The 15,568-nt window shown below is 31.5% G+C and overlaps 1 protein-coding gene across 1 annotated transcript in view; it reads left to right on the plus strand.

Annotated features, from left to right (window-relative positions):
* Positions 1-1,966: 1,966 nt before the first annotated feature.
* Positions 1,967-15,568, plus strand: part of LOC143230347 (uncharacterized) — a 58,650-nt gene continuing 45,048 nt past the window's right edge. The window contains exons 1-2 of the mRNA XM_076463771.1: positions 1,967-1,993; positions 8,214-8,265. Coding sequence (XP_076319886.1) covers positions 8,226-8,265 — 40 coding nt within the window. The 5' untranslated portion in view covers positions 1,967-1,993; positions 8,214-8,225. The remainder of the gene's footprint in view (positions 1,994-8,213; positions 8,266-15,568) is intronic.

Here is a 15,568-nt window from a genome sequence, read left to right on the forward strand (position 1 = left end):
GTGGTTTTGCTATAAGAAAAAACACAGAATATATTGTTACATAATTAATGTATTTTAGCAACAAGGATTGTATGGTGTCAGCCTGCGATCTGTAAAGTTGGTCGCATGTAATTTTAATCAATCTCGCAGATTTACATTATTTGTACAACTTTAATAATTAGTATTAGTTTGTTATTATTAAGCATAAAACTATATAATGCGCTATCTATGTTATGCCCATAATGGGTAATGAAACTCGAATTTTATTATTATAAACCTTACAGTTGAGCCAGTGGGTGTAATGGCAGTGATGACTTTTATTTATACAGAAAAATCAGAAAGAAAACTATGACAGAACGCATATCATTTAATAAATAATTATAAAGAATAATAAACTAATAATATTATTACAGAATAATGTTATATATTTTAAAATTTATAATATGTATTATGACTTAAAATAAGAATTCAACAAATTACAATCTTACACGTAGGTAGAAAATATTTAACGTTTCACTCTTTTTGGTTGCTGTTTTAACTCATAGTGTTATATTATTCAAAGTCAAGTGGAAACACTACTAATGTCTTCTTTAGTTATTTAAATTTTGGGTATGACGCTTATTCTAATCTTTTAATGCTCAAATATTAGGTTGTCCAGAAATAAATGCTGGAATTCTTACGATGACATTTAGAAGCTGAATATTGAGTAACTTTTCGTTGGTTGGTTGGTTTAGTCCAACGTTTGTCGCTTATAAGGTGTCTTAATTGTCTGTTGTTTCAACTCTACTTAGAGTAAGTTTCGCAACCCCCAAGGAGGCATGGACAAGAAGGAGTTTTGTCTGATTTTCCTCTACGACTTGAAACTTGGACGAAAAGCTACCCAAACTACACGGAACATCAATCAGGCATTCGGCCGCGGATCTGTTGCTGATCGTACAATTCAGCGTTGGTTCCAAAGGTTTTCACATGGAAATGAAAGTCTTGAAGACCACGAAGGTCGTGGAAGGAAGCCATCTTTAGATAAAAACACATTAAAGGAAGCAATTGAGACAGATCCTCGCAAAACAGTACTTGAACTTGCAGAAAAGCTAAACACAAGCAAATCAAGCATTGCCAACCATCTGAATGCGATTGGAAAAACGTGAAAGTGGGTTCCACTTAAGCTTACTGAAGATAACAAAATCGGCATTAAGAGACCTGTCAAGGATGACGCTCCATAAATTGAACGAATTGGGAATGGAAGTTCTGCCTCATTCACATTATTCCCCAGACTTTTCCCCTATAGATTTTCATTTTTCAAGCACTTTGACAACTTTTTGAGAAATAAACGCTTTCAAAACTAGGCAGCTGCATAATAAGCCTTCAGGGAGTTCATTGATCATAGAAACTCTGATTTGTGCACCAGGAACATAAACAGCATCGCTACACGTTAGCAAAAGTGTGTTGAAGCAAATGGTGCTTACTTTGAATAAAGCATGTTTTACAACACTGGTTTATACCTTTCCAAACTTCGCGATTCAAAAACAACAACCTAATATTTGCTTCTGGTGGCTCAAGGGCATGTTTGCAGATTTATAACGTAAAATATAGGGTTTTAATACCTGTGATGGGCACAGTACGAATAATCCACTGTGTAGCTTTTTGTTCAGCTGCAAATAAATACATTTTTGTATTAAAATTTATTAGTAGATTTAAGCTTTTACAACATGTTATGGTAATTCCAGCATTTTGTTTTAATCTTAAACAGACACATTTTCTACAAAAAAGGAAAATTAATTATTTACATTCTAATACACGTAATGCAATCTGAATAATCAAAAATTAATTATTTTATTATTCTACTGATTAACTACAAACAAGTATTGTACTTTTCGAACAATACTTTCTTCGTTTGTTCAAATAATAATCTTAAATATTATTATTAAAGTTTAATGAACAATTATTTTAAATCATTGATTTTGCCACCTAGTGTTAAAAGTTTAGGTGACGTCTACGTAAAGCCACGGTGGTTCACGTAAGTTCTGAGTATAGTATAAACTAGTACTCAAGAAGGGGAAACATATTTCAGCATAAAATATTTGTTTTAGACTAATTATTCAGGAAGAAATATTTTGAAAATGTAAGTTAAGCGAATTCAGCACATACACATATATATGTGTGTAAATGCTTTGCTTCTTTCTTTCTGTAACAGTAGAAGATTGTGTGCTTAATCGCAATCTGTTTGTGAAGAATCAATGATTAAGCGTACTTAATGTCGACGTAATCGTAGAGTATGCCTCAAGTTACTAGTACTAATAGTTGTATTACGAAATGCAGTGCCACCAGTATTGATAATAATGGATACTAAATAAGTTGCCAGATTGAGATTGATATATTAATCAGGATTTTTTTATGCTTATTATATATTTTGATATGTATTCCAATATTTTCTGTAGATAGTCCTTTTTTATAGTATACACATACAAGCTTAAATCAACTTTGTAAATATTATTGTAGGCACGTGCTACAAAAACAGTTTTACTTTAAAATAAAGCTTGATTCTTGATAACTTAGGAGGGTTTTTTTTTAATAGGACATTTTAGATTCTACAATAACAGAATTTTAGTTCAATAGGAAACTTGTAACATAATTCTTCTCAGCATAGAGTATTTAAAACGATTTCCTTCAAGCATTGCTTACAGTCTTTGTTTTGTTGTGATGAATTTGCTATTTATTTTGGTGAAGCTCTCTGGATTGGTGACACGTGTTTTCTACCACTTTGGTTATTTTTGTGTATGATCAATTCTTGCAAGATTCATAGTTGAACTAACTTCAGTCTTTCTTGATTGTTGTAAAATTAACATTAGATTAAGTCCAAAAATACTTTATTCTGTGAATTTTACTGCCTCTAATATTGAGAGTTTTGGATGGGAGATTATAACAAGTGTGTGGTGTCAATACTTCCCTGTGTTTTACTTTCTTGATATTGGATTAAATATTTTATACTTTTTGAGATTAGTATCTGTTTTACTTACTTATAAAAGTAAGAACAGTTGATGATAATATTAGTATAAATTTCAAAGTGTTTAAATTCATAAAAAATTATTTGCTTTTTCAAAAATTTGGTAAAAATAAAAGTTATGCTCACTTTCTCATGAGGTTTCATCAAAAAAATTTGTATAACAAATTTGTTTTTTTTTTGGGGGGGGACAAGCTGAGTCACAGTGGAGAAGATAAGACATTGCTATTTTCCAGTAAATGATAATATAAAGTTTTTATCTAAGCCTAAAGGAAACTAAATATGTATGAAGCATTGATGAGCTGTTTTAGGATTAGTTGATATACAGTGTCAGAGGTAGGCAATGTTTATTGTCACTTGCTAGTTAATCTTTTGGTTGACATCTTATGAGAAGCTTTTTAAAATCTATGTGTGCAAATTCTACACCTTTTCAAATATCCAGATTATAAGTAATTTCAAAAACAAAAATGACAGTAGTAAGTTGTAAGCCAGGTGTTTAAGACCAACATTTTTTGTTACGAGGAGCAGAAAGGTTGTGAGGAAGTATTGATATTTTACATTTTTGATGCAGGTTTTCATCCTAAACTCGGTGAACATATTCAAAATTGAAGGCAGCAAAGTTGATAGAGTAAGAGTTGTTATTGGGTCATTCAAATTTGGATCTTGCTATCTACTCTTATTTCTTTTGTAAAAACATTTACATTTTGTATTTGTTCTAACTCTGCTAAAAAGTTTTTCAAGACTTGTCTGTTTTGAATTTTGTGCAAAGCTACATGAGGGCTATCTGTGCTTCTTCAAGACTTGAAGATGTCATGGTATTGTGCTACAAGTTTACCTGCTAGAGTTTTGAAACTTTACCTTTTGCCATCTACCACATTTTTCCCATGATAGGTTTTAAGAAAATTACTGTCTCACCCAGAACGTTAGGTTAAACAGGTTAGAGCCAAAACCAAAGATAATCTGTGTGTGTGTTAGATGGGTTTTGTGCTTCTGTGATAAAATTAGAAAATGCTTATACAGAGGTTGTTTTTTTGTTGGGTCTATAATCTTGTCTTAAGTAGTTTGTTTTTCTTACAGAATGCCGTTAATCTTCATTTCTTGTTTAGACTAGAAATAATGAATATTAGTGTAGTGAATGAAATTTATTTACACGTATTTTGAATGGTACTTCATCCAATCAACTAAAAAAACTATTTGTAATCACCTTGGACTTTGACATGTATAATAGCACCATATAATAAACCTTTGTAATTTTTTTTCCTTATATGTGGGATAAAAAGAAAGACAACATTCTAAAGAACATCCTTTTCTGCAATGCATTTGATTCCTGTTGGTAAAACAAACCCTCAACTTCTTCATGTTGAATGTTTCTTTGGGATGTAAATGAAGTGTATCATTACGAACTATGGGGCATCAACAAGCCTTTTAACCAATCGAGGACATCCTGACTCTCATCTTCCTTTAACAAACCAGTAACTTTCTCCAACTCTTATCTATTCTTAGACTTGTAAAGCAGCAGCCTTTGTGACTCTTGGTGGCATATTTTTGCACTGTTTTATTAACCTGCTGGAAAAATATTCATTTTCAAGAGGTAACATTGGCCCTTTTGGCTCATTTGTATTATCTAATGTTCTACCTCCATCCTACTTCAGATTAAAATACAGCTGTTTTCTTACATTCCACCCTGATCTCCATAAACTAACCAATCTGTATCTTTTTAAACTCATAATGCTGCATGTTTTACCACACCTTAATGGAAACTATTCAGTTAGAGATCTAGCTTACCTTTCCATATGTCAGACTTTTTAGCTTATGCCTGATTGACCTCAGGAATTTAGATTTAAAAATATCTAAGATACTTGTCTTGATCATTTTTAGTACTTCACTTAGACTGCCTTTGATCTTTTAGGCATAGCATAATGGCTCACAGAGTTGCTCCTAGTTTGTTTTTTCTTTCAAGTAAAAACATTTAGTTCAGAGCTCTATCATCTCTTGACTGATTTTGAGATCAATTTGTTTTGGATTTGAAGGGTTGTACAATTTTATTTTTATATTTTATTATTTGACCATACCTAAGGTCTTAGATTAATTTATACCTGCCTGAAAGACTCAATTTCATGGTAGTTGTGTATATTGTCGAGCATGATGAGTTATAAAATAAAATTTGATATACATTCCTCCTACCCTTGGTATTGTTGGCACACAAAAATATAAAGTCCCATTAATATACTCTAATCCTGACTAAAAGAATTTTAAGTGGCATGGATACTGAATATTTACTCTTGTTTCTTTTCATGAGAAAATAAGGTTCAACCTATCTTCAAAAGTCATTCCAGTAGTCCTTCTCTGAACTCTATTCTACAATTTGAAATTTTTTCAAAGATAGGGGCATCAAAGGGCTACCAGTTAGTGCATATGAGGCCTAACTAGTGAGTTTTACAGTAAAACTGTAGTGTTAGATTTGCAGTTGATGTTACTGTATATTCAATACAGAATTTTGTAAATTTACCATTTACATTAAAACATTGCTTCAAAGGCTTAATATTTGTATCAAACAATGCCACAAGATAATTTTCCTTATTTATTTAAGAGAACTCCCTGTGTAAATGGTGTGTGTAATGGATATTATGATAACTTATTAAATATGAACTTGTATATTTCACAGTTAAATTTCTATGTTTGCACCACCATCCAATCTAAATCCTTCTGTAAAATCATTAGACCATTGTTTCACCATGGTAGATTGAAGAATTTCATGTGAAACTAAACTTTTATTATTACTAACTTTTAGCTTCTTTCCATGTAGTCAACCTTTAATCCAAGTGTACAGGAATGTGTATTAAAACAAAAGGGTTAATTATAACCAGTTAGGCCTCACTTTGAACACCATGTGCAATATTTGGTCTCTAGATAAGAAGAGACATTAAAATGCTGGAAATGTTTTAGAGGAAAGCTACTGTAAGGATTCTGATGATGGAAGGGTTGTGTTGGAGAGGTTGAAGTATCTTAATGTGTTTTCTCATGACAAAGAAACAGAGGTGATAGTGAAATTTACAAGATTATCCAAGATACAGATTGGTTAAAGGTCTCCAACTACTTTGTTATATGCATGGAAGAAAACAGGATGAGAGAACACAAGTTAGATTTAAAAAATATAGGCTAGTTTCTAGTAAAGGCAATTTTACTTTTGTAACAGGGTGAGTGGCTTAAGAAATGAGTTGCCATTGGCAGTAGTGGAGGCCTACACTTTACACAGATTTAGGTAGGGGTAATTGATTTCCTTGTATTTAAAAGGTTGGGTTGAAATATTTGTTTTCACCAGGATGTGTGTGAAAGTACAAGTTGGAAGGATCAGATGACCTCTTGCTATCTTTGTTATGTAAATAACTTTGTCATTTCATTGGTTAATTTGTCGAGAAGTTTCTTAATTTTCCCATGAAAGTAAAGGGGTAGCATGTAATAAGTTACTGCTAGAGTATACATCCTGACACACTTTGTTTTTATGTAGAAAAAAAATGTTTTCTTATTGCTTTATTAAAAGTGTGTACTAATGTGCACGATTAGAGATGGCTTGAACTCAAACACAATTATGAAACTAAAAATGTAAACCAGAAGATGGGAGTTAGAAACAACACAATCACTCAAAAACCTATAGTTTATACATGATAAATGTGGTGGGGAATAAAAAAGCTTACTGTTCTATAACATATAACACTATTCTAAAACTGTGATTATAAACAGTTTCAACAACTAACACTTCTGATGTTTTCCTCAATAAATACGACACAAAGTATTTATAAAAATGTTGTACATGTGAAATTGGAGCATTCTAGTGAGAAAAATATGAATTTATACAAAGTGGTCTTGTGCTACATAAATATTGTGATATACAATGTTCTGTGATATGTGTATAGTCAGTATATAGAATCAAGTATACATTAATAATTAAAGGTATATTCTATTAAATTGTTAATATATTCCTTATGATAGTTTATTTTCAGATTTTAAATTCAAATGTAAATCTTTGAAAAGTCATTAGACAAAAAACAAAATATTGTTCTGTGTACATTGATTTGTTTTATAAATATTTTTATCCAGGTATTTTTAACAATAGTCCATTAGAAACAGGTAGAATTAACACAAACTTGATGTTAATTAACTTCTGTGTTCTATGTGCATATAGTTCAAGTTCATTCAAGTGTTCTTTCTCAACCTTTTTTCAACCAGACATACTTTATTACCAGGAACTGGGAAAATTTGATGAAATAACCTGAGATTTTGATTCCATTGAGCAAACGTTTTGTGTGTTTACACCAGCAATATGTTACTTGTTTCTGTCACATTTTTTATTCTTCAAACCAGCTGTTTGATTTGTGTTCTACATACGTTTGAACTATAAAGCACCTGTTTTACTTGTGTCTGTTTCATTTAAGCCCCCTGCTAGTACAGCGATAAGTCTATGGATTTACAACACTAAAATCAGGGGTTCAATCCCCTTTGGTAGGCTCAGTGAATGACCAGTGGCTTTGCTCTAAGAAAAACACATGCTTCATTTCACTGTTTGAATTATATTGTCTTTCTAGTCCATTTTTCTCAAGATGTACATGTGTTTATAACTTTCAGAGTTATTAAATAAATTAATGATTATCTGTGGTTTGAAATTCAAAATAATGAGTGTTCTTAAAGCTTGGAGATTCCACCTGAATAAAACACTAGTTATATGGAACTTTTCCTAAGACACAAAAAACAATAGTAGTATAGTTGAAAGTCAGAGAAAAAAATATGAGTATTATACTACTGTGTGTACTTTGTATATGTCAAAGTTCAACAGGAACGTGCACCTTTCTTTCTGTGATACTGGGAAAACAGAATTAGAGTGTGTATCTCAAAACGGATGGTATGGATATCAACACTTATTTATAAGCAGAGAACAATATTTCAACCTTCCTAGGTTATCTTCATGAGATGAGATGAGATACATTTTTATTTCAATTGGGTTTTTTTGTCATCAAGAATTCTAAGTATTTTTACATTTTAGTAAACTATTGTTAACACTGCAATGTTGTGTTTATTTTTGTTATGCTCTTAAGCTATGAAATGTTTGTTATAGTACTTATATACATAGTTAACTAATAATATTAGTTTAACTAATGGTTTGTTGACTTTATTGTGAGAAAGAGTTGAGATTTCAATTAACATATTTGGGTGTATAAAAAATAATGTTTCTCATGAACAGCAAACTTGTGTGATGAGTAAACAACTTCTTGCCAGAGGAAGATACCCAAAAGGTAGAGTGTCACTTTATAGATTAATGAAGTTATCTACACATTTTAATTAATACTTAACACTCCTACGAAAAGTGGGGCCTAATAGGCCCCAGAGCAACTTGAAAGGTTATTAATATTAGGCTAATAATTTTGTATTTAAATGAAATTGCCATTTAAATCCATTAATGAATGGATTAACGAGATTCCCACTGTCCCTATCTACTATCTAGTGAAACCACAGCCAGGGGAACGGGCTTGGAGAAATCAGGACTAGAAACGTCTTTTCGTAGGAGTGTTAAAGATGAAGCTCATCCTGTCATTTGATTTGCTATGTTTCATTAAGTTATACAAATGGCAAATGAAATGATAGGTTCAGCTTTATATTTAACATTTCAACAGGTTTGCATACTAAATAATTCACAGAGGATATAATCTAATAGATTCAATATTACATATTTTAGAACAAGGACAGGTTTGCTATGTTGAGTAAAAAGGTAACATAAAAGATATATTTATTACTTGAGATCTTTGTTATTTATATTTTTTTAAATAAAAATTTTTGTTACATTCACATGTAAGAACTGTAAGAAATATGTTTGCATCCATGTTAATCTATAAATTCATCCATGTAGTATTATGCATACTACACAGTGGTTCTCAAGCCTTAAGAATCCATGGAATCTTCTTATTTTATTACTTCTATAATGGAACCCTGATCCTTAAATAACCCTTAAAGTGTAGCCTAGTTTAAAATGACCAAGTTCATAACAGTATTGTTAATGTAAATTCTAAATAAATTTACAAAATTATTTGAATTTTTTAAAAAACATAATTGTTCCTTGATGGGTTGATACTCAATAAAACTAATACTATTAGCAAGGACCATTTGTTTTACACAAGAATGTGCATTAGTAATTACTGAGAGAGAGAGGGGGGGGGTAATTTGATAGTTTCTCTTAGCAGTATGCAATATATAAAACAACCTCTAGGAAAGGCTTTTGTTGTATCCTATTAAGTAAAGAATAAATGTATCACTGTTTGTTTTTTTTAATAAAATTGTATGAATGAAGATAAATACTTAATTGTTTTGTGCTGTATAACACAAGAATTTTCAGCATTTTTTGGGAATAATTTAAAATTAAACCTTACCATAATTTCTTTCTGATCTGGTATCTCACACTGGATCTTATACACATTGTCTCAGTCATTTCTCTTTCTTTTGTTTTTTGTCTATTGTATTCTTGTTAGGGAGCATGCATACATTAGATTATTTGAAACTGCTTTTCCATTTAGAATTTTGATGATGTCAATTTTAACATAAATTATGCCAAAATAACATGTTTTCTTACAATGTCATGTCAAAGACGTCATATATAAATATATATATAGGTAATGGAATAAACTGCTAGAAATGTTATGAAAATAACTCTGTTTAACATATTTTGCAAAAACAGAACCTGTTGGTCTATCTCAGCTGTCCCATCTAAACTAAAATTATTAAATATGGCAAAAATCATAAGTTAGTCATATAATTATCATGTTTTCTCTTAATGTTTGCACAACATCTGAAGGTCAACCACCCTGTTATAAAATAAAACTCTTAACTGAAGATGACTCCCACTCAACCAAGATTTGTGTGCCTTAGAGCTACTGTTCTCACTGTTTAGTATGAAAAAAGATGATACATTAACACTATCAGTTCCCTTTACAATTTTAAATATTTCAGTGTGTGATTCCTTCTCTTACGTTTTGAAGAGAAAATTTGAGAGATCTCTCCATTCCATGCACTACTCTAGTAACCTCCTCTGAACCATTTCCAGGCCTGGCATGGCCAAGTGGGTTAAGGTGTTTGATTCGTAATCTGAGGGTCTCGGGTTCGAATTCTTGTCACACCAAACATGCTCACCCTTTCAGTTGTGGTGGTGTTATAATGTTACGGTCAATTCCACTATTGGTGGGTAAAAGAATAGCTCAAGAGTTGGTGATGAGTGGTGATGACTAGCTGCCTTTCCTCTTGTCTTACACTGCTAAATTAGGATGGTTAGTGCAGATAGCCCTCAAATAGCTTTGCACAAAATTAAAACATTTTTAACAGTTCTATGTTCTTTGTAAGGTAAGGAGCTCAAGACTGAACACAATAATCCAAATGTAGCCTAACCAGTGATGTGTAAAAAATTGTAACCTTTTCAGTCTTATATTCAGTATTTCTCTAGATACAACCTAAATTCCTATCTGTCCTACCATTAACAACAGCACATTGCTTGGATGGTTTTAGAGACTGATCAACTATTACACCAAGATCCCTTTATTTCATGACACTGTTAAGGTTATTCCAATCCAAATTATAATAACTCACCTACCATTTATTTGCCCAACTCTCAAAATGATCTAAATCCTTTTGTAAATCAACAGCATCCTCTTCAAAGCCAGAAACACCCAAGACCTTAATATCATCTGCAAATTTTATATGATTTATTGGTTATTCCTTCAGCTATGTCTTTGATGTAACTCATAAAGAGCACAAGTTCTAAGACTGCACTAAGGTATTCAGTTAATCCAGTTTGACTGAACTCCATTTATATCAGTTCTGCTTTCTCCCATTTATATAGAATTTTTTAAACTAGCCTTTTATGTGGCACCTTGTCAAATGCTTTCTGAAATTCCAGATGCATCAAATCTATACCTTACCATCATCTATACATGCAATAGTATTTTAAAAGTGTATGATAGGTTTGTAAAGCAAGACTTTTCCTTAGTGAAGCCATATTGGTTATCAAATAAAATCATAAACTTTATTAAGTGGCTTTGCAAAGAATCTTTTATCATTCTCTCCAAAACTTTTCCCACAACTGATGTTAGACTAACGAGTCTATAATCATTGGGACAGTTTTTATTATCTCCCTTAGAAAGAGCAGTGACATTAGCTTCTAATTCTCTGGTACCTGTTTACCATTCAAGGATTTACAAAAGAGGCTTACATATCCAGTCCTTAACCTTCTTCAAAATTCTCTGGGAAATATTATCTGGCTCAGGAGATATTTCATTCTTTAAACTTCCAAATTTTTTTCTTAAGTTCAGAATAAATACAGCCATCTTGTTTGATCAACTGTTCAAGGTGTTGAATTCTGCTTAAGTCTTCATTAGTAGAAGCTAAAGAAAAAGAAGAATTTAATAACTCAGTATCTCATAATCATCAGATACAAGCCTTTCTTTATCATATCTCAATGGGCCTATCCTCATCCTAACATTTTAACTTTATTGTATTTAAATAAACCCTTACTTTTTTATATTTTCAGCCATCCTTTTATCATAAACCTTTTGTGATGCCTTAATTTCTTGTTTGACAAACTTTATTTTTTCTGATCATAAAAATCTCCTATTGTACCAGTCATTCTAAATTTATTATGCTTTTCTTTAATTTTATTTTTTATACCCTTTATGAGTCAACCTGTTTTTTACTTGCAGCTACTTCAATAAGTACAAAAGTACGTTAGGCCTACTTTGTATTCCTAGTGCATTTTTGATAATGTATACAAAGGTTAGTTAGGCCTACTTTGTTTTACTAATGCATTGTTATTCATTTGAACAGAAATATTTTGATATGTAAGTAAAGCACAGCTTATTCAAAACTTTGCAGATTATCATTATAGCCTTAAGTGATTCAGATGTATTTAACTATGAAGACAGAACTACCCAAACTTTCTTGCTTATTCATGTTCCTATCGAGCTAATGGTAGATTTTCACTACTGGCAGCATATTGAAGCTCTTAAAGCTCTGTCTATTAAGCATAATAATCTTTATAGTTTATGCATTTTAAGTCAAATTCAGTTGTGAAAATTGCTATAACTGTGACCAAAAAAAGAAAATATGTAGTTCTTGTTTTGCAAAAGCTTGAAACAACTACAGGTGTAGTAAGATATTTTGAAGACAAAGATTTAAAACCATAATTTATTTAAAGCTGTTTTAGAAAGTTCAACATTCAGTTTAATTAGATCAAAATAAGTGCTGTAACTTTGTATTTAGTTTTATCAACTTATATTGGATAAACAAAGAAAGATATTAGAAAGTTACTTCCAATTTTTCCCAATATAACACATTTATATTAGAGTTTGTTAGAAAATGTCTATTTAGAAGTATCTTCACTGTATCCTATGAAAAAATGATTAAACTATCTTGGTAATTTTTAGATAGTATTTCAATCTTTAATGTGGATGAAAAGTAATAATGGAATGGGTTCATTTTTAATCATGAAAGGGAGGGCTGGATATTACTTAATGGTGAATGTATCAGTCTATAAATGAGGTTTATGGTCTGATAGCATGTGATCACACACTGCGTTTTGAGACTGTAGGTACTTGATTAGAACAATATTGAAGTCCCATTATGCAATTCATTAATACAGCCCAAGAGTTGATGGATGGTGTTGACAAGTTCATTGGTTCAAGATTTAGTGTGGCAAGCAAACAACTGATTTTGCAAGATGGATTAATTTTTTAATTGAAAAGAGAAAAATAGTTATTGTTCAAAAACTATATTTCTCAGACTGTGTTTCTAAATTATTTGTTTTGGAATGAAATATGTGAATTATATTGTATATTACAGCATTTGGTATGTGTTGTGATTAAAAAATGAGCTTTGTGAATTAAGTTTATCATACACTGGGTCTGGTAATCTTTTATCAGTACTGCCTGTGGGATTTTGAGTCCTGTTTACTGTAGAGCAACCTAAATTAGAAATGTTATTGTAATGGTGAAATAAAGCGTAGAAAGCTCAGTGTAATTTTTTTTATTAATAATTGCAATGTTTCAAATTAAATGTTTTCAATGTAATCTAGTATTTATTTTATCAAGAGAAAAATAGTATTAATATATAAATATATTACTTCTACTATTACCTTCAGTGTTTTTTTCTGTAAGGGAGAGGATGCCAGAAATTGAACTTTTTGTTATTTGTTAGCTGTTATTTGCAATCTTGTAATACTCTGCTAGACACACAATTCCATAGAACAGTTATGTGATGTCATGTATTTTATGCCCTCTGTTGGTATACTCTCATAACCAGTTTCATTCTATTATGTTGCACTACCTTTGTTTGACACTCGGTTGGACTTTCCCAGCTTTCCATGTTTACATTTTATCATTACTGTGTGCAGTTACAATGTGTTTTATTTGATTAAACTTTTGTTCTGTGATTATGCTATAAGATTATTTTATGTATATTAATTTCTTGTTTTATTGTGTAAATAATATTTTTTCCATCTTCTCACCTGCTTTGCAAAAATGTTAATAGTTTTTAAGTGGAAGTTTTGTTTTGACATAATTTATTCCTTCTACAGTACTGTTGAAAGGGTGGCCTTTCTGTTTATGATTTTTCACCTACAATTAATGTTCTTGTCTTCTGCCCACGTTCTGTAGCGAATCAAGTGGGTTCTTCTACTTATGTCTAACATTTTCCATCTGATTCTTTCATGGGAAATAGTTAGGTATCTTAGGAACACTAATGTTTTATAATCAGTGATGACGAGAAACCCACTTGTTGAGAAATTTATATGCAAAAACCGCTCGTTTGGGCTGAGAAAACACTTTTACATAGAAGAGCTATAGTCATAATGAACACGAATGAATACATCCAAAAAATGAATAACATCCTATCAGACACGAACAAATTTAAACCAATACACACAAATCCAACAAAGACACACGAGACGCAACTGAACAAATTACTACTACAAATGAAAAAAGCCAACACAATTTCACAAACACTTTATTCCTACCTACGTAAAACCGACTCACGCACACCGCAAATATACGGCATCCCCAAACCTCATAAACCAGATTGTCCATTACGACCAATAATGTCCACATATGAATCGTTTAATTACAACCTTGGTAAATACATAGCATGGGCATTCTCCAAATATGTAACATCAGCCAGCTCATTTATCAAAGACTCTTTTAATTTCAAGTCTAATCTAAATCAACTTAATCATAAAGCCTTAATGGCCAGTTTCGATGTTATATCCCTCTTTACAGAAGTTCCAACCACTGAAGCCTGCAAGATAGCCTTAGAACTCTATATCCGAGACCCTAACCCAACTATAGAAATTCCCAGTAACCAGTTAGCAACCCTCATAGAATTCACCACGATAAAGACAAACTTCATGTTCAACAACCAAAACTATATACAAACAAATGGCCTAAGCATGGGCAACCCAGTATCACCAGTTCTAGCCAATATTTTATGACACAAGTTGAAACACAAGCAATTAACACAGCATTACATCCACCATTATACTGGTACAGATATGTAGATGACACGGTTATGGGATTCAAATCTACAGAACACATACTTAATTTTTCAATCACATTAACTCTATACATCCCAACATCAACTTCACATGTGAACAGGAAGAAAACAAACAAATATCATTTCTTAACCTCAAAATTACAAGAACTGATACACAATTTCAAACAGAAATCCACCAAAAAATCACCCATACTGGACTATACATTCCTTGGGACTCAGCACATGAAACAAAACAAAACTCAACATACTAAGAAACCAAATAAACACAGCCATAAAACTATGCTCACCAGAGAAAATTAACGATGAATTAGACAAAATAAAACAATACTTCACCAACATCAATAAGTTTCTCCACAAACCGTAGAAAACATTATACGCACACACCTAGACAGAAAGCAAAATCAACCAACTAAAGTAAATACAGCTCACGAATCAAAAAACCACGAAACCATATACTGCTGTATACCATATATTCCTGACATAAGCAAACAAATAACCAACATTTGGCAAAAATTAGTAACAAAATATGACATTCCAATTAATACCAATTTTATTCAAAAACCCGGCACAAAACTGAGGTCTATACTATGTAAAACTACACTGACAAACACCACACCAACATTATTTATAAAATACAATGTGATAACTGCCACGACTTCTATATTGAGAAACAAGTAGAAAAATGGAAACCAGATTCAAAGAACATAAAAGTCACCTTCACACGTTTTCGAACACTGCAAGTCAAATAAACACAACATAACAATAGAAAACACTCAAATACTAAATAAAGAAACAAACATAAACAAATGCAAAATTAAAGAAGCCTTACTTATACAACAACTTAAACCCAAAATAAACCAATATAAAGGAATGCCTTTATACCTATATTAATAAAATAAAATTATATATTCAAACATCTAATACCGCCCTCTACATTTCGACACACAGTTACACAACCCCTTTCAAACATGTGGTCAGCTTCCGGTCAGTTACCTCTTTCTTTGTGAACCTGACGAT

This window comes from Tachypleus tridentatus, chromosome 1, assembly GCF_004210375.1.
Source record: "Tachypleus tridentatus isolate NWPU-2018 chromosome 1, ASM421037v1, whole genome shotgun sequence".
In the NCBI taxonomy this organism is placed as follows: Eukaryota; Metazoa; Arthropoda; class Merostomata; order Xiphosura; family Limulidae; genus Tachypleus; species Tachypleus tridentatus.